The 25,901-nt window shown below is 57.3% G+C and overlaps 1 protein-coding gene across 8 annotated transcripts in view; it reads right to left on the bottom strand.

Annotated features, from left to right (window-relative positions):
• The window catches only part of TCOF1 (treacle ribosome biogenesis factor 1), a 37,937-nt gene that overhangs the window by 5,168 nt on the left and 6,868 nt on the right, over positions 1–25,901 (bottom strand). For 2 of the 8 annotated variants that reach the window (XM_019798475.2, XM_019798476.2), the window contains exons 4-24: positions 25,062–25,135; positions 24,144–24,330; positions 23,459–23,532; positions 21,416–21,646; positions 19,930–20,142; positions 19,494–19,709; positions 19,159–19,329; positions 18,689–18,871; positions 18,274–18,525; positions 17,983–18,183; positions 12,731–12,868; positions 12,361–12,546; positions 12,094–12,285; positions 11,791–11,931; positions 9,529–9,639; positions 5,144–5,330; positions 3,575–3,708; positions 1,866–1,979; positions 1,271–1,517; positions 732–817; positions 55–235 (exon numbers count right to left, since the gene is read on the bottom strand). In XM_019798475.2, the coding sequence (XP_019654034.2) occupies positions 55–235; positions 732–817; positions 1,271–1,517; positions 1,866–1,979; positions 3,575–3,708; positions 5,144–5,330; positions 9,529–9,639; positions 11,791–11,931; positions 12,094–12,285; positions 12,361–12,546; positions 12,731–12,868; positions 17,983–18,183; positions 18,274–18,525; positions 18,689–18,871; positions 19,159–19,329; positions 19,494–19,709; positions 19,930–20,142; positions 21,416–21,646; positions 23,459–23,532; positions 24,144–24,330; positions 25,062–25,135 (3,519 nt within the window). Of the gene's footprint in view, positions 1–54; positions 236–731; positions 818–1,270; positions 1,518–1,865; positions 1,980–3,574; positions 3,709–5,143; positions 5,331–9,528; positions 9,640–11,790; positions 11,932–12,093; positions 12,286–12,360; positions 12,547–12,730; positions 12,869–17,982; positions 18,184–18,273; positions 18,526–18,688; positions 18,872–19,158; positions 19,330–19,493; positions 19,710–19,929; positions 20,143–21,415; positions 21,647–23,458; positions 23,533–24,143; positions 24,331–25,061; positions 25,136–25,901 lie in introns of those variants that run through there. The other 6 variants (XM_019798477.2, XM_011223537.3, XM_019798479.2 and 3 more) reach the window with 6 other exon arrangements.

Consider the following 25,901-nt stretch of genomic DNA (forward strand, 5'->3'; position numbering starts at 1 on the left):
CCCACTGCCTTGTCCCTCCATGTCCCACCGTGTCTCCTGTGGCCCTTGACTCACTTGTTTTAGGGGACACGGTGCCTGCTACATGTCGGGGCTCCAGTTCCTGCTTGCCGTCGGGGGCATCTGTGGTGGCGGAAGTAGAGCAGGCCGAGGGGTTGTGGTCTGGTCTAGGAGTGGCCTTTGAAGCCTGGGAATTGGCCAGAGTCGGCCCAGGGGTCACATAACCTGAGAGGAGAGACTGAAGAAACCCAGTGTGAATGAGGCTGGAACCCTGCCCCACCCTTGAGTGCTGGGCCTGCTGTGAGGAAGCCGTCCCAGGAGCCCCTAAGACGGGGCCAACCCTGCTGGGCAAGGCGGGGAGCACGTCAGCCCTTTTGATGTACCTCCTGCACTATGTTAAATGATAGAAATTCTCATCAGGCACATCTAAGAAGACAGTCTCTTAGTACGAACACGAATGGAAAATCACTAGCGCCTGCCATGTACAGAAGATAACCTTAAAGAAATCTCATCTGTTACAAAATGTCTTTTTTTCTGGGACTCATCTAAAGTCAAGGCGAGCCTTCTCTACAGGCTCTAGGAGTCCACTACGTATGGCTTTATGCTGAAACAGAACCTCGGGGGGAGAGACAGGGCCCTGCCGCGGGGGATGGCCTCGGCCTAACACTGCAGCAGGTGGCCTCGAGTGCCCGCCCCAAGGCCCCTGAGGGGCCAGTCCCCTCCCTCGCGGTTACCTGAGAGGGAGCCACCGCCTCGTCCTCGCTGGACTCTGCTGTCGTCTCCTCCACCAAGGTCTCCGTCGTGGAGGGTGCCGGACCTACTGGGGAGCACAGGCCAGCTGTCGGGAGGCCCTGGGATGGCCTGAGCCTTCCGCTGGACCCTCGCCCTCCTGCCCAAGGTTTTACCCGCTCCTATGACTCCCTCCAAGATCAATGGCCGTTCGCAGCCTTTTAAGCAAGACACCTGAATGCCAAAACCTTCCGTTCTAATTCCTGAGGCCTGACTTGTACTTCCCAGCTTTTCTGTGCGGGAAGCACGACCCTGGGATTCTGGGGGGTCAGTTATGGGAGCCTGACAGTAAAAAGCCAGCAGTGGTCAAACAGCAGAGCTAGGAGGTCTTTGGTATCATTCGGATCAACCTCCTCATGGGATTGTACAGGTGGGGAAACTGAGGCCCAGCACGGGATGACTAGGCCCAGGCCAGAGCCTCGTGCTCCACCAGGCAGCCCCGGCCCCGCTCTGGGCCCACCTAGCCTTCTCCTGGGACCCTCACCTGGCCTGTGGGCCGAGGGAGCCATCCGGGGCCCGTCAGCAACCTCCTCACTCCCTGAAGAGCTGCCGCTGCCGTCGGCACTGTCATTGGAGGTGTCAGAGGCCTTAGCTTTGGCGTGTCCGGCAGGAGTGTCCGTGGCCCGCTGGACTGCAGGAACCACAGGCTTTCTGAGCTTGTTGGTCCCCTTGGCCTGCACGGGGGCGCTCTGGGGACTCATCGCAGGGAGTGTTCCCAGAGCACCGTCAACCTAATTTCGTTAAAAAGAAAGAGAGAGAGAGAATAGAAGAAAAAAATGAAGGGAAATAAACTTGGACTTGGTGCCTACCGAACACCCCAGTTACCTCAGGGCTGGGCGCCTGCTTGCTGCTTCACACCCGGGCCTCACTTGGCCCTCCCACAAACGCTCGGCCGGGCAGCACAGGCTGGGGGTGTGGGTCAGAGACACGTGCATGCTCCAGTCACAGGGCGGCTAAGTGCTGGCGCTGGGACCTGGGCCCCTGCCTGGGCCCTCCCTTCTCTGCTCTGCCATCCTCACTCACTATCCCCTCCAGGGTGGGGCCTGGCTCCACCACCACCACCAGGCTCCCCAGCTCACCCCACTGGAAGACGGGGTCCTGGCAGCAGGGGGCTGGGCCTCACTGGCTTTCTGGGCAAGGACCTTCAGGGCAGCCTGGGTCAGCGGGAGGCGAGCAGGGCTCCTCTTTGTCACCTGTGGACAGCCACAGGCAGCCCTGAGACTCGCAGGTCCTCGGGATGCCATCTGTGCTAGACCCTGGTCAGATCCTGGCTGGGGTAGGAGGGGACCTGTATCTGCACAAGGAGTCACGGGGCTGGAGTAAGGGACTGACGGATTGTCAAGGGCGAAGTGCCACCATCAGGGCAGAAAACGGGGCCAGGCTTCGGGTTATCAGCTGATTACATCATTCTCAGAGGATCCAAAGACAGCTTCTAGCCAGGGGAGGGAAGTTGCTCGGGTCCCCCCCGAGGCCCCCCAACTCAATCTGAGCTTGCACCTGGGACGAGTCTCTAGCCTTGCGGCTACAACAGCCTCTCAAAGTCTCCCCGGCGCCACTCCTGCTCCCCACGTCCGCCACCAGTCAGGGAGACGGCGCTGGAAAGGAGCTGGGCAGGGCCTCCCCGAAAACCTCCAGGCGCCCCCACTGCCTCTCTGCTGCTGGGCAGCCTCACCACGGCCTGTCCGGGCCCTCTCGCCTTCTGCTTCGTCCAGTTCTCCCGCCCAAGTGCTTCCCCAGAGGGTCCCACCCTGTGTGTCCCTGCATGGAGTACCCCCTGGCTCGCCCTGGCCTGGCCGCTTCTCTAACCTCCGTGTCACCTGCTTGGGGAGGCCGCTCCTGCCCATCCTTCCCGAAGCAGCTCACCCCCTTATTCTCCGGCTTATACTCAGTTTCTTTCAAAGCACCAACGAGTCCTTCACTCTTTGGCTTGCTTGTTCCACGGCCCGTGAGGGAAGGCACTCTCCCTGCTGTCCTCCCGCGGCACCTCCAGAGCCTGGCGCGGACAGACGCCCAGCACCGGCTGCTGGCCGAGTGGCCGAATGGAGGCGGGCTGCTGGGCGCAGCGACCACAGCACAGCTAGCCAGCACCCATGCTCCCAGGAAGCTTCTCTTGGGCCGTAGCTCGCGATGAGCCCCTCTGGGCTAGGGGTGCCCAGCTCCCTCCTGCCCTCTTAGAAGAGAGGGGCGGGGTGCAATGGGACGGGAAAACTAACCCACATGGCCCAGGAGCTGGGTGAGGAGTGAGGAGAACCGGGGTCTAGGCCTGCCTAATCCCGGACAGGCCTCAGCGGTCTTGTCAAGGGGCAGCGCTCGGCTCTGTCGTTTGCACCACGAGCCGCTAACGCTACCCTGCTCAGGCTGCAGATTTAGGCAAAGACACCAACAGACACACGCCGCGAACGGCGAAGGCCAGGAAGTCACCGTTATCCACACTAAGAAAGGGCAAGGTTTGTTCACAGCGTTTCCAGACCGGGAGGGAAAGAGAACACAAGCCACAGGCACAACCACACCGGACCGGCTGCCGAGGGTGCGCGGGGCCACACCTGGCTCTGCCAGGGCCACGCTCCCAGGCTGCTGTTCCTCACCGCTCAGAGGCATCCGGGAGCCCGGTCGGGGCTGCAGCCCAGCCAGGGAAGGCGCTGGCTGCGAGGGGGCAGCTCCTTCTGGGGGCGGTGGAGGAGAGCAACGGCAGTCCCACCCAGCAGCTTGTGTGTGTGAGGGCAGAACGGGGGGGCCCCCTCGCCCCTGCAGGCCCGCACGGCCTCCCCCCCCCTCGCCTGCCAGGTACCTGAGCGACGGGTGCCTCCTGTTTCTTGCCTTCTGACGCCCGACCGGACGCCTCACTGCCACTGGCCCCGACAGCGCTGGCTCGGACGGCTGGCCTTGCGTGCGCCGAGAGCACGGTCGCGTTGGGTCTGCTGGCTGAAACGGAGCGGGACCGGGTGCAAGTCAGGGCACACAAGGAGCAATCCCCCATTATCAGCCCTTCCTGGGGACGAGGCCCAGTGCTCACGGCATTTGCAGCAGAAGCCTTTTTAAGAGGGTGCCTGGGGGGCTCAGTCGGTGAAGCCTCTGCCTTCAGCTCAGGACATGACCCCAGGGCTCCCTGCTTGGTGGGGAGTCTGCTTCTTCCTCTGTCCCTCATTCCCCGGCTCATGCTCTCTCTCACAAAAATAAATTAAAAAAGGCAGCCCTCCCTGAGCCTCGCAGCCAGGAGCTGTCACTAGCTCCGTGTCACGAGCTCAAGGGAATCACAGGACTGCTGTGGCAGTGACCCCAGGATTTCTCCCTGGCCCCTCCCCACACTTCAGTCCGATGACGCTGCCCCTCAGCTGGCCACGCCACTACCTGGGCAATGGTGGGGGGCACTGTCACCAAATGGGACTCACTGTGCATTTAGAAGAGTCTTCGTAAGAATATCACGGTCGCTTGCAAAGGCTGTTACGTGTGTTCGCTGTAGCGCTGTGTTCGTGATATCCCCACAGCCCCCACGCAAAGCCCTTAGCTTCCTCTGGCTCGGCACTGCCCACATACACTATGCTAAGGCCACCCAAAGGACAGCTCCGGGGCCAGCAGGAATCACATGGTAAATACATCATGTCACCGTCCGTCAGGTAAAAATTACAGAGCAACGTGCCCAATACGGCCTCACTAAAAACACAGACACAGCTGCAGTGTCTGGGAAGTTAACAGTTCCAAAACGTCAGTAATTATTCCAGACGGGGATTACAGTGACATCTTTCCTTCTGTGCTATTCTGTAATTTAATGAGCCTACCAAAACCAGGTCTTATTATTATCCTTACAGAGTGTCATAACAACAACATTAGCCATTTTTCTGATGGCACTGGGAGTATCACAGATTCTCAGAAGTCAAAGAAACCCCAGAGAGGGTCGGTCTCCCATTGACAGATGGAATCCCGGCCTACGATGTCTGGTTAGGGATTACCCAGACCTCTTTACGGGTGAGCAGGACCAGGAGGCTCACTACCTCCCCGCCCTCTCCCCATTCAGGCGGTCCGTTGTTACGCCTTCCTTAGATTATGCGGAAACCTGCTGCCAGCAGCTTCTAGCCACTGGCGTGGGTCCTACCCCTTGGAGCTGGCAGAGAAGTCCCGGCAATACTATCTCCGGAAATCCTTGTCGGGATGAAACAATGAGACCTGGCCCCAAGCCCCTCTGGAACAACAACTGTGTGCTGTGTGACTCAGCCAGCAGCCTCTCCCCTTGGGGCTGCAATGGGGTGTGCGTGTGTGTGTGTGTGTGTGTGTGTGCACACGCGCGCGCCGGCGGCCCCTCCCAGGTGAGCCTGGCGGCTCGGGCACAACAGCCAGCCGTGCGTGGCGGGCCTGTGCTCACCAGGAGTGGAGCACTGCGTAGCGGGGATCACATCCTCGTCCTCACTCTCAGAGGAGGAGCTCCTGGCTGTGCTCTCCGAGGCCCGGGCCTTCCTCGGGGTGTTTGCAGCTGGGGCTTGTGTGGCGGTAGCAGCTGGGCCAGCTGGACTACGATTAGGGTCGACAAAAATCAGAGGGGGTTTAATCACCTTGAAAAACAAAAACAAAACATACCCCCCTAGTGATTAAAGGCTTGGCCAGGCAGAGGCCATTCCGGCCGCCCCCAGCACTCTCAGCGCGCCCCCGGCCCATGCACCTGCTAAGACCCGCACAGCACCTCAGAGCCCACAGGAGCACCCGAGGTCAGCACTACTAGCTCCACTGTATGGCTGGCAACACTAGAAGTCCAGAGAGGGGACAAGGGTTGCCCAAGGCTGCACAGCTTCACTGAAGTAGAGCCAGGGCCAGAAGAGCCAACTCAGCTGCCTTCCTCTGGCTGACTTCAGGGACAGACGGTGGCCGAGCCAGGTGCTCAAGCTGCATGGCCCTCAGCTGCCTGGTCGTCACCCATGGTTCTCCTGGGGAGCGGCGTATAACTGAGCGGCCCCTGCCCCAGAGACACTGGCACAGCCTCCTGAGCTGTGGCCCAGGGTGCGACGACCCGGCTCCACTGACCCCATGTCTTCAGCAAACAAACCGCACAGGGGAAAAGCCAAGGTGAAAACGTAAGGGACCCAATGCAGTGTGTGGTCCTGTGTGAGCTCTTATCCCAACACACCAGATATAAAGACTATCGTTCATGAGACAATCCGGGAAGCGAAATGCCTAGGGTGCAGGCCAGTTTCTTAGGGGTGATACTGTATGGTGGCTGTCCTCTCAAAGAAAAGAAGCCAGGGGTGCTGGGGAAGGGGCAGAGGGTTTGCATGAAGCAAGCCTGGGCACGACTGCAGACCCACTGAGGCTGGGGAGGGCACGTGGGGGTTTTTCATGCCTTGTCTATCTCTGGGGAGGCTTTACAGCTTCCAGTGAGGAGTAAAAGAAAGAGAAAGCGGCAGCTCCCTGGGATCCTGCGGACCAGGCCAGGGTCACGGCTCCGGTGGATATGCCCACCTCGCACACACAGAGCCTGCGAGCCCGGCGAGCCTGCGCTTTCCATCCCCAGAGGTCAGACTCCGTCTGAGGGCCACGCCGTCTCTGGGCTGGAGAAAAACACAGGGCAGCAGGAGGAAGCTGCCCAAAGCCAAGGTCTGGGACCCAGTCTTGCCCATCACCCCACCCCACCCACCTCCAGGGCCCCGAGCATGGGGTGGGGGGTTGAGACATCATGAAAAGTCAAGCAGAGAGGTGCCCGCCCAAGGGTGGGAGTTCTGCTGGGCTAGGGCGCTTCCCACCCTTGCCAAACAGCCTCCCCCGCGGCTGCTCTGATCTGCCACTTCCAGAGCCTGCCTTCCCACATGATGAAAGAGAGAAGGATGGAAAGTGGGAGAAGGCTTACAGTTGAGGGAGGGGGGATCTATATATATGTGAGAAGACAGAAGAACAGATTGTCGGGGACGAAGAGAGGCACCGAACCCACCGAGGCAAACAATAGCGTCTGGGATGTTAAAAGCAGCTCAGCAGCGAAAGCCTCCCCCTCCCTGTTCCACCTGCCCACACAGCCTTGGCACCGGGGGCGGTGCAGGGGGCCTGGTGCGGGAGGGCAGGGACACGAGGGGCCCGGCGCTGAGCCCTGGACACGACGCAGTGCAGTGGTGGCAGCGCATCGTTCAGAAGGTGGGCCATGCGACCCAGGGACATGGGGAAACCCGCCTCTGATCCCACCTCCGCCAGACCTCACCATGTGGTGAGGGCCTCCGTTTCCCACCTGTTGAAAGGGCTCTTAGTAATCCCAGCCCTGGCTCGCTCACTGGAGGGGCTCTGATGCGCTTTGACAACTGCAAAGCACAGCACACGGGGTGACAAAGATTCACGGGAAGCTGGCGAGGCCTTGCCTGGACATTCGGCTGGGCCTCCCTGCAGCTGCCACGCAGCCAGGGCCCAGAGGAATGCAGGGATCCCCTTCCAACTGCAGAACAAACCTGGGGGCCCACTGTCACAGCTGAGCTCACCAACTGTGCCCTCGTTCCAGGCTGGGGCCGAAAGGGGGCAGGGGGCTGACCGGCCCAGGCTGTTAACTCTGGGGGTAAGGGACAGAGCTGAGAAGGCACCCCAGAGCCCCTCGCAGAGCTGCCTGGGGGCTAGTGAACAGGTCCTGGGCCAGCCCCACCTGATAGGGCTGGGAAATCCCTCTCTCCAGGGGTGGGCCTGCAGCCTCGAGGCTCACCAGCCCCTAGGGAATGTCATCCCATGGGTTGAGAAGGCGGAGGCTCAAGAGAGGGCAAGTGGCCTCCCCCAGGGTGACCAGCACACTGTGCCAGAGCGGAACGGGAAGTCAGCTCTCTCGGCACCACACAGGAGCTCTTTCCAGGACCAACCATGCCAGGGCTCCAACTTAATATCCTAATTCAGTTCTTTCCGGGTCTTTCTCTCCAACTCTCCCTGAAATATTGAGGGCAGGCCTTAGGTCTTTTTAATACGGTACCTACGCCAGCAGACCCTGGCCTGGGGTTGATAATGCCAGCACAACAGGGCTGTGCCACAGACCACCCCCCTCCCCCCACTGTATCTCAGAGACAGAGGCTGGGGTCCATCCTTGCAGGTGGGGGGACTGAGGCAGAGAGAGGGAGCCTAGGAATGGAGCCACAGTCGCCCCTGCCTCTCAGCCTGAGGCTCTGCCCACCACTCTGGCATTGATCCCTTTTCTCCGCTTACAGGCTAATAAAAACAGAGTGAAGCTCGTCCATGAAGGAGTACTTGACAGATGCGAAGCAGTGACACTAATCATAATGAGGGAGCTGGGGGGGAAGGAGCTGAAACCCCTCCAGCGGTGAGCAGAGGCTGTGGCTTCCTCAGGCTGCTCTGTCTCCCCTAAATCCTCCTAGGGAAATGCACAAAATGCCAACTTTTTTCCTGCTTCTTTTTTAATAAGGACTCCAGAATCTTCAGGACTAACGTACCAATTAAATGGTTCAGTTTAAGCCTGACGCTCATTTTAATTGTGTTAGTCTGCCCCCGCAAGCAGGGCGAGTCGGCCCCCTCCCTCCCAGCTGTCCCGATCCTGCTCAGGGAGGGAGGCAGCCTTCTCAGGGCGCCCGGACCACCAGAGGGCAAAGCCCGGGCCACCCTCCTTTTGCCCTGGAGAGAGGACAGCGCAGGAAAGGGCTGGGCCACGGACACAGTACGGATGGCCTGGGTTCAAACGCCAGGTCTGTCTGCTTGTTCCTGGCCATGGGACGCCAGGGCAGGTCACTCAACTTCTCTGAGCCTCACTCCTTCCTCCTTCAAATGGGAATAAAGAAGGACCTACCCTCAGGGCTGTTGTGGGGACCGAGCAGAATAATGAAGTACGGGGTTTGGCACACAGAAAGTGACTGGTAACATTAGTCGTAGCCGTTCATCAGGACTTTTACCACCGGGGCTACGGAGCAGAGAACGGCAGCGAGCACCCCACCCCGTCACTGGGGGTGGCACGCAACATCAGACGTCACCGCTGGACCGATCAGCACACAGTACCGTAGGCACACGAAAGAGGTGGTGAAGGAGAGGGTCTGGCAATTGCAGGACTCCAGCGACCCTGAGGGGACCTGGCAGAGGCGTCCAGGTACCTGGGGCTACAGGACAAAGGGCACTGCCATCTGCCGGAAAGGCTGGGGCTCACATAGAGGCCTGGACTTAGCAAGCTGGGGAGACAAGGTGGGCCTGGTCCCAACCTTCGGGTGCAGCAGAGCATGTGAATGTGCGCCACGGGCATCGGACTGAGGTCCTGGACATGCCCCCTGGATTGGGACAAGCCCTGCGGAGAAGGTCCCGGTCCCAAACGGCAAGCGGGGATGTACAGGGAGCCGGGGGCCAGCATCCGCCCCTACCTTGGCTTCTTATGGGTCATGAGAATTTGGGAAATGGACTTCGACTCACTGGGCTTTGATTCCTGATGCATCAAATGGGCCACAGCGCACGCCCTCCCGGAGAAACAAGCACTCCCCATCAGGCAGCATGTCGCGCACAGGCGTGGGGGGGAGGTCCGCTACCCTGCCTGCTTCCGGTGCAGATGTCCGGACCTCAGGATGGTTAGTGTGTGCCCGGGGTCACAGAACTGGAGGCTGGGAGAGCCAGCACTGACCCTCCACGGTTTGGCTCCAAAGCCTGGATGTTCAATGATGCTCCGCTGCCTACCTCCCGGGGCAGAGGAATGATCAACCGGGAGACCGTGAAGTGTTGTTTAAATGGCAAAGGTCTGCCCTCACTGCCCCCTTCCCAGGGGCCTGCTGCCCCGAGTCCGCAGTGTCCCAAAGAGAAAGAAGGGCCTACCTGGCTGGCCGGCAGCTCCTCGTCACTGCTCTCCGAGGACCCCTCTGCATTCTTCTCTGGGGGTGCTGGGGCCAGGGGCTTGCTTCTGGCAGCTTTGGAGTTAGCCTCCTTCTGAGGGAACAAGCACACGGGTAAGGGACAGGGGTGTTAGCTGAGGGGGAACACGACTGAGGGACTGGGGTGGGGAAACCACGGACAGTGAGCAAGGACAGCTACTGGCCCGTTACTACACGCACGGGAGGACAGCTACTGGTCTGGCATGCCCCACGGCCACTGAACACAGGCTTCCACTCTGCTAATGCTCCCTCCAGAGCTGACTCTGAACTTGAAAGGGACGTAGGAGTCAGACCCCACTAAAACCTGAGGGCTGCAGTGCTGTTGGCCAGGCCCCGGGATGAGAGGAAACAGCAGCCTGGGACAGGTTGCAGAGGTGAGCCAGTAGTCCCAGCGTGCTCACATCTGGCTGTAACACCCCCAGGTAAAAGCACGAGCCAGCCGGAAGTGCCCCAAGTCTGCTACCCCCTCCTGCCAGACCAGGCCTAAATGAGGGGGGCTGGCTGGGCAGGAGCTGCGGTCGGGGCGGGGGCAGAGGAGGAGAGGCACTGGTGGTGACCAGCTCAGGGGAGCCCAGGGCAGGGGCAGAGGCCCCCCTTCACGACTCAGTCCGGCCAAGGAAAGTGGCAGAGCCACCCATGTAGCCCGAGTCCAATTTCTCAAGAGCAGTATGAAGATCCTGATTTGTGCTGTTTCCTACTTTTTAAATGGGTCAGCTACAATGCACAGCGCCATGGCTGTGCCCCCATCTCTCCCTTGCTAACAGAACCCCGACTCTGGTCTGCTAGCCCCCCACTCCTCACCACGCTCTGGGGAGGGTGGGCCCCTCTCCCAGCCAATCACAGAACCACAGGCCCCTTATCAGTGAGCGGCCTTGGTTTTTTTTTCTGGCGGGGGAAGCACATGCCTTAGATCTGCGCAACGAGGCGAGGGGAAGGGAGGTCAGCTGGGGGACTTCCTAGCTCTTCCGGAGATGCTGTACCCCGTCATGACGATGAGCGTAAGACAGAAGAAATCTGGGTCCCCCACGAAGCCAGGCTGAAGGAACCACCTCTAGAGCAGCTTTACCCCAAAGCTTCGTGCGCTACGAGGTAACCGGCCCCACTTGAAGCTCTTGGAATTATGTTCTCTCCCGCAGATTAGGCTGTCCTGATCCAGGACCCACTTCAAACTTAAAAAACTAACCAAAATACTGCTATGTCTAAACATGGCTGGGAGCCCTGTGTCTTAGCCTGGCATCTAGGCCCCCATAAATGTGCCTGGTAACGAACAACTGGAAGTGACTACTGCCCACAGCGTGGCTGGCCTTTGTGGAACCCGCCTGACTTCACACTCCCTCCCTTGGCAACCCCCCGCCCCAGACTGCCTGGCTCCACTTTTGTCTGGTGAACCCCTGGTCTTCCTTCAAGCTCTGCTCAACCGTCTTCTGGCCTCTTAGAGACCTGTTCTCCCAGCTCCATCAGACAGAACACTACCAGAATCTTCTCCAATAATCAGCTACTTCATCTTGCCCTACTGACTACAGGTCCTATGAGGGCAGAGCCAACATCTTTCACCCCTTAGTCTCCACCAGTGAGAAAGAGCACCCGGGGCTGGTCTAATGTGCGGACGGCAGTGCTAGGAGCATGTAAGAGACTTCTTGGTGCTTGTTTAACTCCTGAAGAAAACAGCAATCTAAGAGGGGATGGAGTTCGGCCTGGCACAGGGATTTCCAGCTTCCCTTAAGAAACGAAGAGGTGGCCACACACAGAGGTACGTTTCCACGAGGTCACAATTGACTGCTGGAGCTGATGGGGACCATCTCTCTAGTCGGGACCAGAGCTCTCCAGTTTGCCCTGGCTGCCACCACCACCTTCTACTGCCTCTCCTGACAGCCAGGCTCAATGTCAGCTGCCAGGCCATCACACCTGTGAGCCCTCTACGTCCTGGAGTCTGTCTCCCTGAACTGCAGGACAAAGCCACCCCTGCTGCTTTCTGCACACAGACAGAAGGGAAACCATCCAGATAGAAGTCGGCTCCTCCCTCCCTCTCCCCAGGCTTTACCCAGCTGAGCTGTCCCTGGGCAGATGCACGTGCCTACCTGGGGTCCCAGGCCCAGGTGAGGGAGGGGGCTTCCTCTAGCTCCCCAGTGCCTCCCTGGTACCTGCATCACAGCCCAAGCCTCCTCGAGACTCCCTATGACATCCTGGGACTCCTGGCCTCATTTACCTTGGCAGGAATTGCTGGTTTAGCCTTCTGTGGGGCTGGTGTGTCTGCTCGTGCTGTGGAGGCCTCGGTAGGTGCGGGAGTGCCCGGGACACATTTCATCAGGGAGGCCTTGGTCTGGGGGGGCTTCACGGCAGGTTTCCCCTGAAGAGACACAGAGGACAGCAGCTGGGGTAAGGGTCCAGGAGTCACGGCTTTCATCTGGTCTTCTTTCCTCACCTGGCCCTGAACCCAAGTCATGAGCGAGGAGTGGGTGGTGGCGGCTCAGAGGCCTGGTGTTGCAGCGGCTTCCTCATTAGGCCTCACCTGGGCCGGCGCCTCCTCCTCGCTGTCTGACTCCTCCTCACTGCTGCTCTCCGAGTCCTCCTCCAGCTTCCCGGCCTGGCTGGCTGTGGCTCCTGTCTTCCTGGGAGCGGCTGCTGCAGCCCCTTTCCTGGAGAACCCCTTGTTGGGGGCTGAGGCAGTTCTGACCTGGGGGGTGTGCCCTGAGGGCTTCGCCTGGCATGAGACACAGAATTAGGGGAGAGCGCCAAAGGGACCGAAGAGCTGTTCTCCACTCTCCCCGGGCCTCACCTGGGTGAGGGCCTCCCCGTCACTGTCCGACTCCTCCTCGCTGCTCTCCGAGTCTTCCTGTGGGCTCCTGACTGGCCCCGGCTGGGCCTGGGCTGCTGTGGCCACTGCCTTCCCCACGGCTGGCACGGACCCCTGGCCCCTCGCGGAGACGGCGTTGCTCTGGGGGGTTCTTGCTGGTGGCTTTACCTGAATTGTGAGAAGGTAACGGTATTAGGGAAGGAGGCAGACAGGACAGTTCCATTTAGGTTACGCCCTCCCACGGTGTGACTGTGCAGAAGTCTCTCCCGCCTGTGCAGGGCCCTGGCTGGGCTGAGCCAACTGCGTGGCCCTCCTCTCCACCCCACCTCCGCCGCCTCCTGGGCTCACTTGCCTTGGCCGGGGACTGCTGCTTGGCTTGAGCAGCTGCAGGGACCACTTTTCCCGGAGCGGATGCTGCCGCTTTGGCTGAAGCTGCTCTGGGGGGAGCTGGGTTGGTTTTGCTCTGCGGGGTTTTCACTGAGGCCTTCACCTGGAAGAAGCAGGAATTACAGAAGGGAAAAGGTGAGATGCAGCAGAGTGGTTAAGCCAAGAACATCGATTCTGGAGTCAGATGCCTGAGTCTGGATTCTTGCTCCTCCAGTTAGCTGTTGTGCAAATCTGGGCAAATCACTGACCTCTCTGGGCCTCAGTTTCCTTCTCTGTAAAATGAGGCTAACAACAAGGCCCACCCACGGGGTTTTCACAAGGATTAAATGGGAGAGTCACAGTGTTTAGCATGGTACCCGGCACATAAACTCGTTATCGTGAACACTTTTCTTCATGTTAGCTAAGCATGCGCCTACCCAGGGCAGAGGTATTTTCCAGGCTCCCTTTTCAGCTAGGCAGCCATGAGTTTAACTTCTGGCTAACAAAGTGGAAGTCGAAGATACCATTCAACTTTCTTACACAGGTAGAAAACATGGGTCTTCTTCCTCCCAGCTGGAAGAAATGCTGAGGTAACAGCTGGAGCTCTAGCAGCCATCTTAGCCTATGAGGCAGAAGCCAGGTACTCAGAATGGCATAACAAGACAGAAAACCATGGCTGTTTGAAGTTTTCTTCAGTTTAACCTAATCTTAACTGATATCCAAGGGGTATCCCTTGGGGTATAAAAAACCCTCTTGGGGTATCCAAGCAAACACAGACCGAGAGAGATGAGGGCACGAAGAGTAAAATCTTTGGCAGTGAGATCGCTGACAGTAGTGTGAAAGCAAACCGGGCTAATGGGAGGTAGAATGAGGAATCAGGCAGTGTCTCTAGGCCCCTGCCTCATTCAGAGGCCCCTGCCTCATGTCATCTGAACAGTGACCTCCCCCATCCACACGACACCAAGTGAAACTAAGAACCGTACTTCAAGAAAGAAAGCCCTCTAAAGCAACGACTATGCCTGGCTGAAGTCAGGCGCTCATCAGCACAGAAAAGTCACCCAGAGGGGAGCCATGTCTTTGACATTCACTTAAGAAAACAGAAAAGACACCAGGACTAAGTTGACCTCACAAGTCTCAATACATTTAAAAAGACTGAAATCACACCAAACATATTCTCCGGTATAGAGGGATTAAATTAGAAATCGATCACAAGGGGGCACCTGGGTGGCTCAGACAGTTAAGCGCCTGCCTTCGGCTCAGGTCATTATCTCGGTACCCTGGGATCAAGCCCCAGGTCTGGCTCCCTGCTCAGTGGGGAATCCGCTTCTCCCTCTGTCCCTCCCATGCTTGTGCTCTCTCTCTCAATAAATAAATAAAATCTTAAAAAGAAAAAAAGAAAGCAATCCGCACAGTCCCAGACATTTGGAAACTAACCCACTTCTAAATAACCCATGGTTCAAAGAATAAGAATAAAAGAACCCAACATTTCAAAATTCATGGGATGAAGCTACTGCAGTCCTTATAGGGAAATTCATTGTTTTAAATACTTATATTAGAGGAAAAAAAGAGCTACAATAAATAATTTAAGATTCCATCTTAAGAAGCTAGAAAGAGAAGAGCAAATCAGTCCTGAAGGAAGGAATAATGACGATCAGAGTGGACATTAACGAAATAAAAAACAGAAAATGACACAGAAAAATCAATGGGACTACAAGTTATTTCTTTGAAAAGAACAACAAAATAGGTTAAGTCTTTTGCTAGGCTGACCAAGAAACAGGACAGAAGACACAAATTATTGAAAATTAGGACGAAAGCAGGACATCACTTATAGGCCCAAAGGAAATTAAGAAAGATTATAAGGGAATATTATGAACAAATTTATGCCAACAAATTAGATAATGGAGATGAAAACATACAAGTTTCTAGAGAAGCACAAATTATTATTATTTTTAAAGATTTATTTTAGAGAGAGAGCAAGAGCACACCAGTGGGAGGGAGAGAGTATCAAGCAGACTCCCTGCTGAGCGCAGAGCCCTATGTGGGGCTTGATCCCACAACCCTGAGATCATGACCTGAGCCAAAACCAAGTCGGAAGCTCAACTGACTGTGCACCCCAAAAGGCACAAATTATTAAGTGTGCACAAAATTACCAGAAGGTATAAAATATAACTGACTCAAGAAGTAAAAAACCCTGAATAGACCAATAGTAATTTTCAAAACTGATTTAGTAATTAAAAATCTTCCACACATGAAAAATCCAGGCCCAAGTGTCTTTATTGGTGAATTCCATTAAGGAAGAAGAAATAACACCAATCCAACATAAACTGTCAGAAAACAAAGGGGAGAACACTACCAAATCCATTTCATGAGGCCAGTATGACCTGGATACCAAATCCAGGCCAAGACATTACACAAAAACCATAGACTAACATTCCTGATGGATACAGACACAAAAACCTTAGCGAACCAAATCCAGCAACAAAGAAAAAGGAATATACAGCATGACCAAGTGGGATTTATGGCAAGAATGAAAGGTTGATTTAACACCTGAAAATCAACTAAGTGCAATATATTGCATTAATAGAACAGGAAAAAAACAGTAAGATCGCTTCAATAGAAAAAAGCATTTGACAAAAATTCAACTTCAATTCATAACAAAAACTCAACGAACTAAGAACAGAAAAGAACTTCTTTGGGGCGCTGACTGGCTCAGTAGGTAGAGCATGTGACTCTTGATCTTGGGGTTGTGAGTTCAAGCCCTATGCTGGGTGTAGAGCTTACTTAAAAATAAAATCTTTAAAAAAAAGAACTTCTTCATCCTGATAAAGGGCATCTTTGAAATATTTAGAGCTAAAATCATACTCAACAGTGAAAGACTGAATGCTATAACCTAAATGAGAAACAAGGCAAGGGTGTCTGTTCTCACCACTGCCATTCAACACTGTACTGGAGGGTCTAGCCACTGCAGTAAGGCAAGAAAAAGAAATAAATGCCATCTAAATTGAAGAGGAAAAGGTAAAACTGTCCTTATTCACAGACAACATGGTTTGTATATAGAAAATCCCAAGGAATCTACAAAAGCCAGGAAAACAGGTGAGCAAGATACCAGATCAACAGGGACGCCTGGGTGGCTCAGTTGGTTAAGTGCCTGCCTTCAGCTCAAGTCATGATCCCAGGGTCCTGGGATTGAGTCCCACATCAGGCTCCTTGCTCAGTGGGAAGTCTGCGTCTTCCTCTGCCTGCTGCTCCCCCTGTTTGTGCTCTCTGACAAAATCTTAACAGAAGATGTACGATCAACATATAACACGAGGTCGGGCCCTTGAAGGCACCCTACCACTCATTCAGCCAATCATCACATGCTGACTGGCCATCTCTCCCACCCTTTTCACACAAGGGCTCTCTTCCTATGGCATTTCAACGGAGAACCTTCCTCAGTCTCTGGCACACCTGGTTTTCCAGAACCAGTCCTGTCTTTGTCACTTTGTTTTGAACGTCAGCTCTCACATGGACAGTTTCCTCTGAGCTGGCCCAAAGACTATCTGACTCACCTGACCCCAGCGATACTGAGCAGTGTGGAACCGACTGAGTGTGTACAGAGGGCATTTTGAGAGCGAGGCCATACAAGGATTCTCTCATTTCATCCTCACCAGAACACCCCGACAGAGGATTATCCTTATCCTACAGATAAGACTCCTATCAGATCAGCCTGTCTCAGTGGAGGCAGTTCAGGCCTCCTGAAGCTAGGCAAGGCACCATCTTCTGACAGGGCATCCAGCTACAAAGCTGGGCCCCTAGAGAGAGATTAGCTGCTTTATTTTGCACCTTGGAAGAAAGTAAGGCCCCAGAGCATAATCATGTCTGTGGTTGGAAAAGTTTGGGCCAAGATGAAGCAGAAGGATGTGTGCAAGCCAAATGCTTTTGAGGTAGGCACACTGCGGCCCGGGCCCAGCTTGGACCCTCACTGGCTGGCTGGGCCGAAGCAGGTCAGCAAACAACTCTCCCAAACTCTAATTTCCTCCTCCAGAAACCAAAGCAAATGGTACTGGTGGGAGGCTCAAGTGGGAAGACAAATACTTAAGCAATGAGCACAATGAAACTTCTCAGGCATTGGTCTGGGATGGGTCTATAGCTTACGGGATAGGAGCTGTTGGGCTGGGACTCCAGCAGGGCCCACACACAGGTCAAAACCTCTTTAGGGGAATCACAGGAATCTGGGTCCCACAAGGCAACACGGAGAAGGGGACCCCCCCCCCAAAAAAAATCCATAGAAAATGTGTGCTTTGGTATAGGGGAAAAAAAAAGAAATGACTAACCTCTGAATGGTTACTGGGGGGGAAAAAGAGTGACAATTACAAATAATAAAATGGAGAGTGAGCACAGGGCACGAGTGATCTTCACTTTCCCCCACTTATCTCTTCCAGACTGGGAGGGTACTCCTGATTCTGTTCCCCATCAGCCTGGCCCACCCTCAGGGAGGCAGATGAGGGAGCCGGCAATGTGCAGGCCGGTTGCTGGGTGTGGCAGGTGAGATCTCGTTATACTCCCAATCCTGTGAAGGCTGATTTCCAATTTACAAAGAGTAAAACAAAGGCCCTGGATGGATTCCGTCACCTGTTAGAACATGGAGCTGGGACTTGAACTCAGGCAGTCGGCCCCTGCCACACCATCTCCCTCAGTGATCCCACCAAAATGCTCGACTTGGGGCGGTTCACTCAGGCTAGGCGCTCTCCCACCCTCTGGGCCTTCACACACGCTAGTTTCTTTGCCTGGAACACTCCACTTCACCTGGCCAGCTCTTTCAGCCCACAGTTCCCAATGCCACTTTCCAGGAGGCCTTCATTCCTGGAAACCCCTAGATGCTATCAACTGCCATGCTGTTAGCCTGGGCACGTGCTCTATTCTCAACCTCAGCACACCATGCCGGAATAACCTGGGCACACGGCCACGGCCCCCGCCTAGACTGGGGACTCCCTGAGGGAGCCGGGACAGCACCTGGCAGATGGGGTGCTCTACAGAGTGTGTGGAAGGCATAAGGAATCTCAACAGGAGCTCAAAAGGCCATGGGGGAGACCCTGCCGTCTCTGACAGGTGGAGGAGACAGTGAAAAGTAGGGAAGGAGGCTGAGCTGAGGCTGCCCCTGAGCCTTCTGCACACGCGGGGCAGCCCAGAAAAGCCTCTCCTCAGCCCTGCCCCAGGCTCTGGTGTGGGTGGGATGGGCTGGCTCTTCTTCGGCCTCACCTGGGCTGGAGCTCTGGCTGCCTCCTCACTGTCGGAGTCATCTTCACTGCTCTCTGAGGAGTCTGCCTGCACCTCGGCTTTGACCAGAGCCATTGCAGGCCCTGCCTTCCCAGGGGGTGCTGGGGCAGTCCCTTGGCCTGAGGGCCCCTTGGTGGGTGTGGGGGCAGCTTTCACGGTGACACCCTTCCCCACAGGCTTTGCCTGGAATGACAGGGAAGAGAAGCGGGTCACAGATGCCCCAGAGGCCACGTGAACACTGGCCCTGAGTCTGGTGAATAAACTTGGCCTCACCTGTCCCACGGCTGGGGCCGGAGCGGGATCCTCCTCACTCTCAGACTCCTCGCTGCTTGATGAGTCCTCCGGCCTCTGGGTGCCCCTGGCCATAGCTGGGGATGAGGTGCAGGCTGGAGAAGTTGCTGCTCCCGCCTTCCAAGGGGCTGGCGTGTCCACTCGCACCGGGGGGACCTTGGCAGGTGCTGGGGTAATGGGGGTGCCCTTCTTTGGGGAGGCCTTGGTCTGGGGTGTTCTCATAGCTGGTTTTGCCTGAGAGGAAGCAGAAGTCAGAAGCTAGAGAAGGAGACTGATTTCAGAACCCCCATCTGCTCTGGGGTGGAGCCCTGCTGCCATCCTTCCCCACTGCTCTCCGGGGAGCTGACTGGTGGGGGTGGTCAGGTCAGACTGCAGAGCAGTCCCTCCTGGGCCCCACCTGGGCTGCAGCCAGAGCTGCAGGCGCCTCTTCTTCACTGTCTGACTCCTCCTCACTGCTGTCCGAGTCATCCTTGGACACCTCGGCCTTGCCCTGGGTGGCCACAGGCCCTGCCTTCTGAGGGGGCCCCTTGGCAGGACCTGAGGCAGCTCTGACCTGAAGGACTTTCCCAGAGGACTTCGCCTGCAGTGAGACACACAGGATCAGGGGAGGGAGTGGAGAGCATGGCTGTGTGCAGAAACACAAACCGAGAGGGATGTGTGTGTATGTGTGTGTGTCATCAGGGGAGGGAGTGGAGAGCATGGCTGTGTGCACAGACACAAACCGAGAGGGGTGTGTGTGTGAGATCAGGGGAGGGAGTGAAGAGCATGGCTGTGTGCAGAGACACAAACCGGGGTGTGTGTGTGTGTGTGTGTGTGTGTAGGGCTGGTGCTCTAAGAGAGAAGGAGCCTTACAGTCAGGGGCCTCACCTGGGCCTGGGCCGGTGCCTCCCGTTTGCTGTCTGATTCCTCTTCGCTGCTGCTCTCTGAGTCCTCCTCCTGTTTCCCTACCGGGATGGCTGCCAGTCCCACCTTCGGAGGGGGCCCCTTGACAGAACCCGAGGCAGCTCTGACCTGGGCATTTTGCCCCAAGGGCTTTGCCTGGGAGTAACAAAAGACAGGATCAGGGCAGGGGCCCACAGGGGACTGAGTGCGAGGGGAGACAAAAGGAGAGGAAGGCAAGTGCAGGGCGCAGGGCCCCAGGTGCGGAGAGGGAGGACAAGCCCGCAGACGGGCTCTCTAGGCAGGGGCACCCGCAGCCTCACCTGAGCAGGGCTCTTGGCTGGGGGCACAGTTGCTGGGGCCTCCTCCTCACTGCCGGACTCCTCAGTGCTACTCTCCGGGTCTTCTTCCCCCTTCCGCACCTGGGCGGCTACAGGCCCTGCCTTGCCAGCGGGCACTGGAGGGGCCCCTTTCCTAGGGGACTCCTTGACAGAAACTGAGGCAGCTTTGACTTGGGGGGTCTTCCCTGAAGGCTTCGTCTGGAGGGAGACAAATGGAATCAGGGAAGGGAGCCCACAGAGTGGACATGAGGAGGAGACGCAAGAGACCGGACAGGGCAAAGGACACCACACGTACCCCAAGTGAGAAGGAGCGGGGCTCAGAGCATGTCTAGGGCTCTTGCAGAGGGCAGAACAAGTCCTCAGAAGGCCTTCAGGGGAGGGGCTCGGGCTGCACGGACTCTCCCTCCCCAGGCCTCACCTGAAGTGGCGTCTTAGCAGCTGGCGCTTCCTCCTCGCTGTCGGACTCCTCCTCACTGCTGCTCTCGGAGTCCTCCTCTGGTTTCCCTGCCTTGGCCTGGGCAGCTGCAGGCCCTGCCTTCCCAGGGGGTGCTGGGGTGGCCCCTTTCCCAGGGGTCCCCTTGACAGGACCCGAGGCAGCTCTGACCTGGACTATCTTCTCTGAGCCCTTCGCCTAGTAAGAGAGGAAGGGTGGTTTGCTCCTCTCCTCCTAATCTCTGGTGCCTTCAGGACAAAGCGGAGGCCTCAGCTGGGGCTCACAAGACGCCCCCGCTTCTCTCCTCACTCTCTACCTTGACTGGTGCTCAGGCCTGGCCTATCAGCTTCACTCTCTCACTCCTGGGGCCTTCACAGCCCTGCCCATCTCACTTGGCCACCACACTGCCTCCTCTTCTGGGTCCAAGACAGGCACCAGTTCCTTTGGCAGTCCACTCTGACGCCCCAGCACTGCTCCCAAAGTCGCCCATACACAGGGGTCAGAGCCTCCCTCGGCGGTGCTCCCCTGCCAGCGGGAGAGCTCTGTGAGCACAGGCTCCAAGTCTGGCTTGGCCCACCGCTGTACCGTGTGTGACAATTCTCACTGCCACTGCCACATCAGGGCCTTGGCACTTGGGGGCTCCCCGTCGGAAGGACCTTCCTCCAAATGTCCACGTGGCACGTGCCCCCCGCTCCTTCACGTCCTCAATATCTCCGTAAGGCCTTCCCTGAGCGCTCTACTCTAACTGCCATTCCCATAGCCCAGCCCGCCTTACCTTCCTCTTTAACACCCAGCACAGTGAACCCTATTGACTGCACCTGCCCCTGGGCATCCAGGCCTGGGCCGGTACCGGGACCTCCCCTCCCAGGCCTCACCTGGCCAGCTCAGGGCTGCAGGGCCTTTTCCCACCACAGTCTGATGCTTCCTCCCCCTGGCTCTCCGACCCCAACAGCCTCCCAGCCCCCCTGCTTTCCCTTCAGGTGTCCCCAGAGGCCTGGCCACCTGCCCAGTGGGAGGGGATGCCAGCAGATGGAAGTTAACAGGATTCCTGTTAGCTAACAAACCATGATTTGGCCTGAGAAGCCAGAGGACCAGGCAATGAAAACTTAAGTCCCTTCACAACAGGACCAGCTGGCCACATCCCATTCACTAGACAAGGGAACTGAGGTAAAGGGGAGTTACCGACAGAGTGGGGTGCAGGACCACCTTGTGGGAAGCAGCCCTTCTAGGCTGCTGCTTGGGCAAGAAGGGCAATTTCCACAGGTGGCTGAAGCAAGCCCAACTGTCCTTGCCCTTCAATTTTCACACCCTCACCTCCTGCTCTCCAAACCCCAAAGTGAGTCTTATTTGGCAGAGGAAGGGCTCATCATGTAGCCATTCGGCCGGCCTCTGGGGGCCACGAAGAGTCCCTGGCTGCTGAGGGATAGGGGGATCTGGGGACGCCGAGGGCTAGTCCGCCCCCAGGCCTCACCTGGCGGGGCGGCTCCGCAAGTGCCCCGTCCTCACTCCCAGACTCGTCTTCACTGCTCTCTGAGTCCTCTTCTGCCTCCTTGGCCTTGCTGGTTGGGGTCAGGGCCCCTCCTCTGGCTTGGGGCGTCACGTCCCCTGCCTTCCCAGGGGCTGGGGCTGCCCCTTTCCCAAGAGAGTCCTTGGCAGGGGCTGGTGAGGCTTTGACCTGGGGTGGTTTTACTGATGGTTTCATCTGGAACAAGAAAATGCGATTAGGGAAAAATTAATCATCTTTGCCTCTGAGGGGTAGGAGAGGCTTCATGGTTTATAAAGTCCTTTCCTCGTACCATCCGATTCTCAAACAACTCCCTGAGACAGATGCTGTCTGTACACTCATGTTCCAGAAAAGGACAAGCAGCTCAGGGAAGTTAAGTCATTTAACCCCAATACAAAGGGCAAAGTCACGACCAGAACCCATGTCTGTGTGGCCCTGCGGGCAGCACCCTCAAACACGAAGCTCCTCCACCACCTGGCACAGAGCCCGTCCAGCACAGGGGCAGTCTCGCTCCACCGGGAGGCTCACCCCATCCGCCCCCTCCCCGACTTCAGTATCTGATCGTGGCAGCCATCCCAAGGGCCGCAAGGCCAGGATTTGAACTCCAGTCTAGCCACTGGCTTGTTTGGGCACGTTCCTTTCCTCTATGGGCTCTTTCTTAGACTTCTAAAATTCTGACATTTCCAAGGCAGGCAGCGCCCTACCTCCACCTCCATCATCAGATTCCACCTGGCCCCGGGTTCCCAGGGTAGCCATGTCCTCAATCACAAACTCCTCACTGCTGTTAGGGCCCTGTGCTGGCCTCTGGCCCACCCAAGTGTGTGTCTGACTGCTGGCTTTCTGGGGCCAGGAGTGGCCCCCTTTCCTGTGGCAGGGCTGGGAGGGGCAGGAGCCTGGGCGCCCTGAGGGCTGTATCCAGGTGGGGGTGGGACGTGGGGAGCGGCAGACAGGAGGTAGGCAGGAGGAAGGTCTCCACCTTCATACGTTACTGGGTGAGGCGGGAAGCAGGGAGAAGTACTCTGGACACCAGATCAACCACCCCTGAATCCTGCTGGTTCTCCCTCCACATGCCCTTTCTAGTGGGCCCCCTGGCACCTGCCACCAGCCTCACTCCGCCAGCTGCTTCAATGGTCTCGCTACTTTCCCTCTGCCCTGTCCTCCAACCCAGGCCACAACCAGCAACCTTCCTCCAACATAAATCAGGCCATCTCACCTCCATGCCTAAAACCTTGAGATGGCTTCTCACAGACCTAGAGTACAACCAAAACTCCTCGTTGGTCCTCATGGTCTGGCAGGGGAACATGGCCCCTGCCTACTCTGACCCCTCTTCGGTAACTTGCACCTCGACTATGCCCACATTCTTGTTGGTGTCCCTCGGGGCTCTCTACGTTTCCCCTAGCAACCTGCGGCACGCCAAACTTCTGAGGATCCCTCCCCGTCCCCAGGGCAGCGGGAATCATGCAGTCCTGCCTGCCACTACATTCCCAAGGCCCGGGTGCCCCATAAGAATGACTCCCTGGTCACAGTTCAGAGAAGGGCTAAGGCCACAGACCAACACCTGACCATCCCTGACCACGCACCTAGGCCCGGCATTCACCATCAGGCCCAGAGCCCCTCACCCAACTCACCTGACCACACCACGGGACGGCTTCCCTCCTGTCCCTGGGCCTTGCCTTGTGCAGCTCTTCCTGCTTACTGCTGGTCTTCCCCCCCACATCCCTTCCTGGTGAGTCCCCTGTGCGTCAAGGCCCTGCTCCAGTGCCACCCCTCCCAAGAAGCCTTCCCTTGTCTCACAGACAGGATGGCGTCTCTCCTCCCCGAGGCCTCTCTCATGCCCAAGGTGCGACGAGCGGCACCTGGCTCTCCTCCCCAGGCCTCGGCCTTTCCAGCTCCCAGTCCCCGAAACACTTGCTGAACTGATTTGGCCCCATTGGTGTGTGAAGCCCCGGCCAGGCCTCTGCGAGAGTTGGAGGTTTGCAGAGGGCGGCTCCCGAGGATGGCGGCAATTACCTCCACATATGTCTCATCGCTCGAGCTCGAGGTCTCCTCACTGGAGCTGTCGGCCTGGTTGGCTGATGCCATTCCTGAGGGAGGATGAGGGAGAGGACTGAAGCCTGCCCTTCCAGACTCCTCTCCCCTCGCCAGCACTCTGCCACGCCAGCCAATGAGAGGCAGGTGCCTTGCACTGGCCTCTCGCGTGACAGCTTCAGCTCCACCTACCCTGAAGCCCCACAGCTGAGGCGCGTGCCCCTCGCATCCCTGCGTCCCCACACCTCTGTGGCCCTGGGAAGGGTCAGACTAGGTCCTAACACACACAAGCCAGTGTCGGGTGGCTCAAAGATCTCCTTCCATCATCATCACACTGAGTAGGCAGGCAAATGCCTATTTGACATGAGAAACTGAGGCAAACCCAGGCCTCTCACTTTAGTCTCAGCCTCTACAGTAGGCCCCGGACCCACCTGAGAGCAGTAAGCCAGAAAATGCTCCGCCACCACCCAGGCTGCTCCGACTCCCTTGGCAAAGTCTGACGTGTCCCTGCAGCAGACCCTCCCTCATCGAGGTGTGGAGCCCTTACTGCCACGGAGATAAACCTCTAATTTCCAGAATGTCCCAGAGCTTGATAAAGCAGTGCCTGGGGCCTGCCTCCCCAACCCAAACTCAGGGGGCTTGGCATCTAGAGGTCTGCGCTGCTCACCAGGCTTGGCCGTGGTTCCGAGGGCCGGGACACTGCCCTCCTCCTCAGTTTCTGAGACCAGGATGGTATTTGCCGAGGGCCCGGCTGACTTCCTGGGTGACCTCCCAGACAAAAGGTGGGCCACTGCCTTTCCAGAGGCCGGATGTGGTGTGGAGTTCACAGTCTTGCCGGCTTTCTTGGTCTTTGCCTACAAAGGACAGGGGTGATGGACACGCTGGGTTGGCCTGGTGAGTGACGAGCACAGGCCTCTATCCAGCCACGCAACTTGGGCAAATTCCCTCCCTCGGTCTGTTTCTTCATCTTTAAGGCGGGGGCGACAGCGGCACCTGCCCGCACAGGTTTGGAGAACGCCAAATCACAGTCCTGGGACAGAGTTACTTGCTAAGTGGTAACGGGCGGTGTGCTGCGGTTCCCAGCACTACCTCGCACTGCGGCTAGCGTGCCAGGCCGCTCAGGCACGCATCCTCGTGCGTCAGTACCGCCGCTACAGGGACTACCAGCACATGGTCGTAGACTCTGAGTGGTTCATCTAGAAAATGAGCTTCATGCTTTCAGAACCACAGGTGTCTTATTCACTGTGGTGCCCCCACCACCTCCCACAGTGCCTGGAAAATAACCAGATCGGTCCCAAGTTGTTGGCTGAACAGGTGCAGGCAGGGATGATGGGGGAAAGCTGTTGCAGGTGCATCCTGTGCCCAGTGGCCTGGAGCAGTGGGCATCGTTCCCACCTTACAGAAAAGGAAACTGAGGCCCAGAGAAGTGACGGGATGCAGCAGGGTCACACAGCTGGTGATAAACGCTGACATCTGATCCAAGTCGGACCGTTAGCCACAACCCTATCCTTCTCTGATGCAGGGGACTGTCCCCCTAGGGCGCTGTACACTGATAGGCCACAGCTTGGAAGGTGGTCATACTCACCTTGTCTTTCTCTTTTGCGCTTGATGGCAAAACCGACCCTGCCACCAAGGAGTTGGTAGACGCTAGTCTTGGGGCTGCAAGACAGAAACACCCGCGGGATGAGCCAGGTGAGCTTTTTCTCATTCAGAACAGCCAACAGGTCTCAGCTCACTTGACGGTTCAATTGGTGTGGCTGCCCGGTGCTGGCACGAGGACCTGAGGCCGAGCCCAGACCTGTGGAAAAGAGCTCCGGGGCGCAGGAGCCACATCCAGAAGGAGCAAGAGAGCAAGGCAACGTGAAAGCCACGGGTCTGCGTCCCCCAGGGAGTCCCAACTCCCTGCTGGCATGAGACACTGGAGCCCCTAGAGGAAAGGGCTGGCTCGCAGGCATGCTGCATACTACCTCGACGAAACGGTCCAACTTCAGGGTGGGCCAGCCCCACAGGCTACCACCCTGCAGCCCCAGAGTCCCTAGGCAGGATAGGGCAGTGGTCAGCCAGCCTGTCCCCGGGCCACTGAGAAAGCTACTTAGGATTTCAAGGGTTTCTAGTGGAAAGGCAGCTGAATCATGGGCCCGGGAACTGGTTAGATGTGGAGACTTACAGATTCCTGGTGCTCTTACACCAGGGGACTGTCTCCCCAGATCTCAGACAGGACAAGATTTCTAGGGCGTGCTGTGCACTCGAGAGGACACTGTGGAGATGAACGTCATGGACTAACTCCCTTCCTGGCATTGAACTCCATCTCCCTCTTTTAAATTTTAGACACATCTGTAAGTGGAGAGGAAGTACAGCGAACCACACAGTCCCAACCATTACCAACTTGTGGCCAACGTGATGTCAACCAGCCTCTCTGGCACCC

The sequence above is a fragment of the Ailuropoda melanoleuca genome, chromosome 3 (genome assembly GCF_002007445.2).
Source record: "Ailuropoda melanoleuca isolate Jingjing chromosome 3, ASM200744v2, whole genome shotgun sequence".
NCBI lineage: Eukaryota > Metazoa > Chordata > Mammalia > Carnivora > Ursidae > Ailuropoda > Ailuropoda melanoleuca.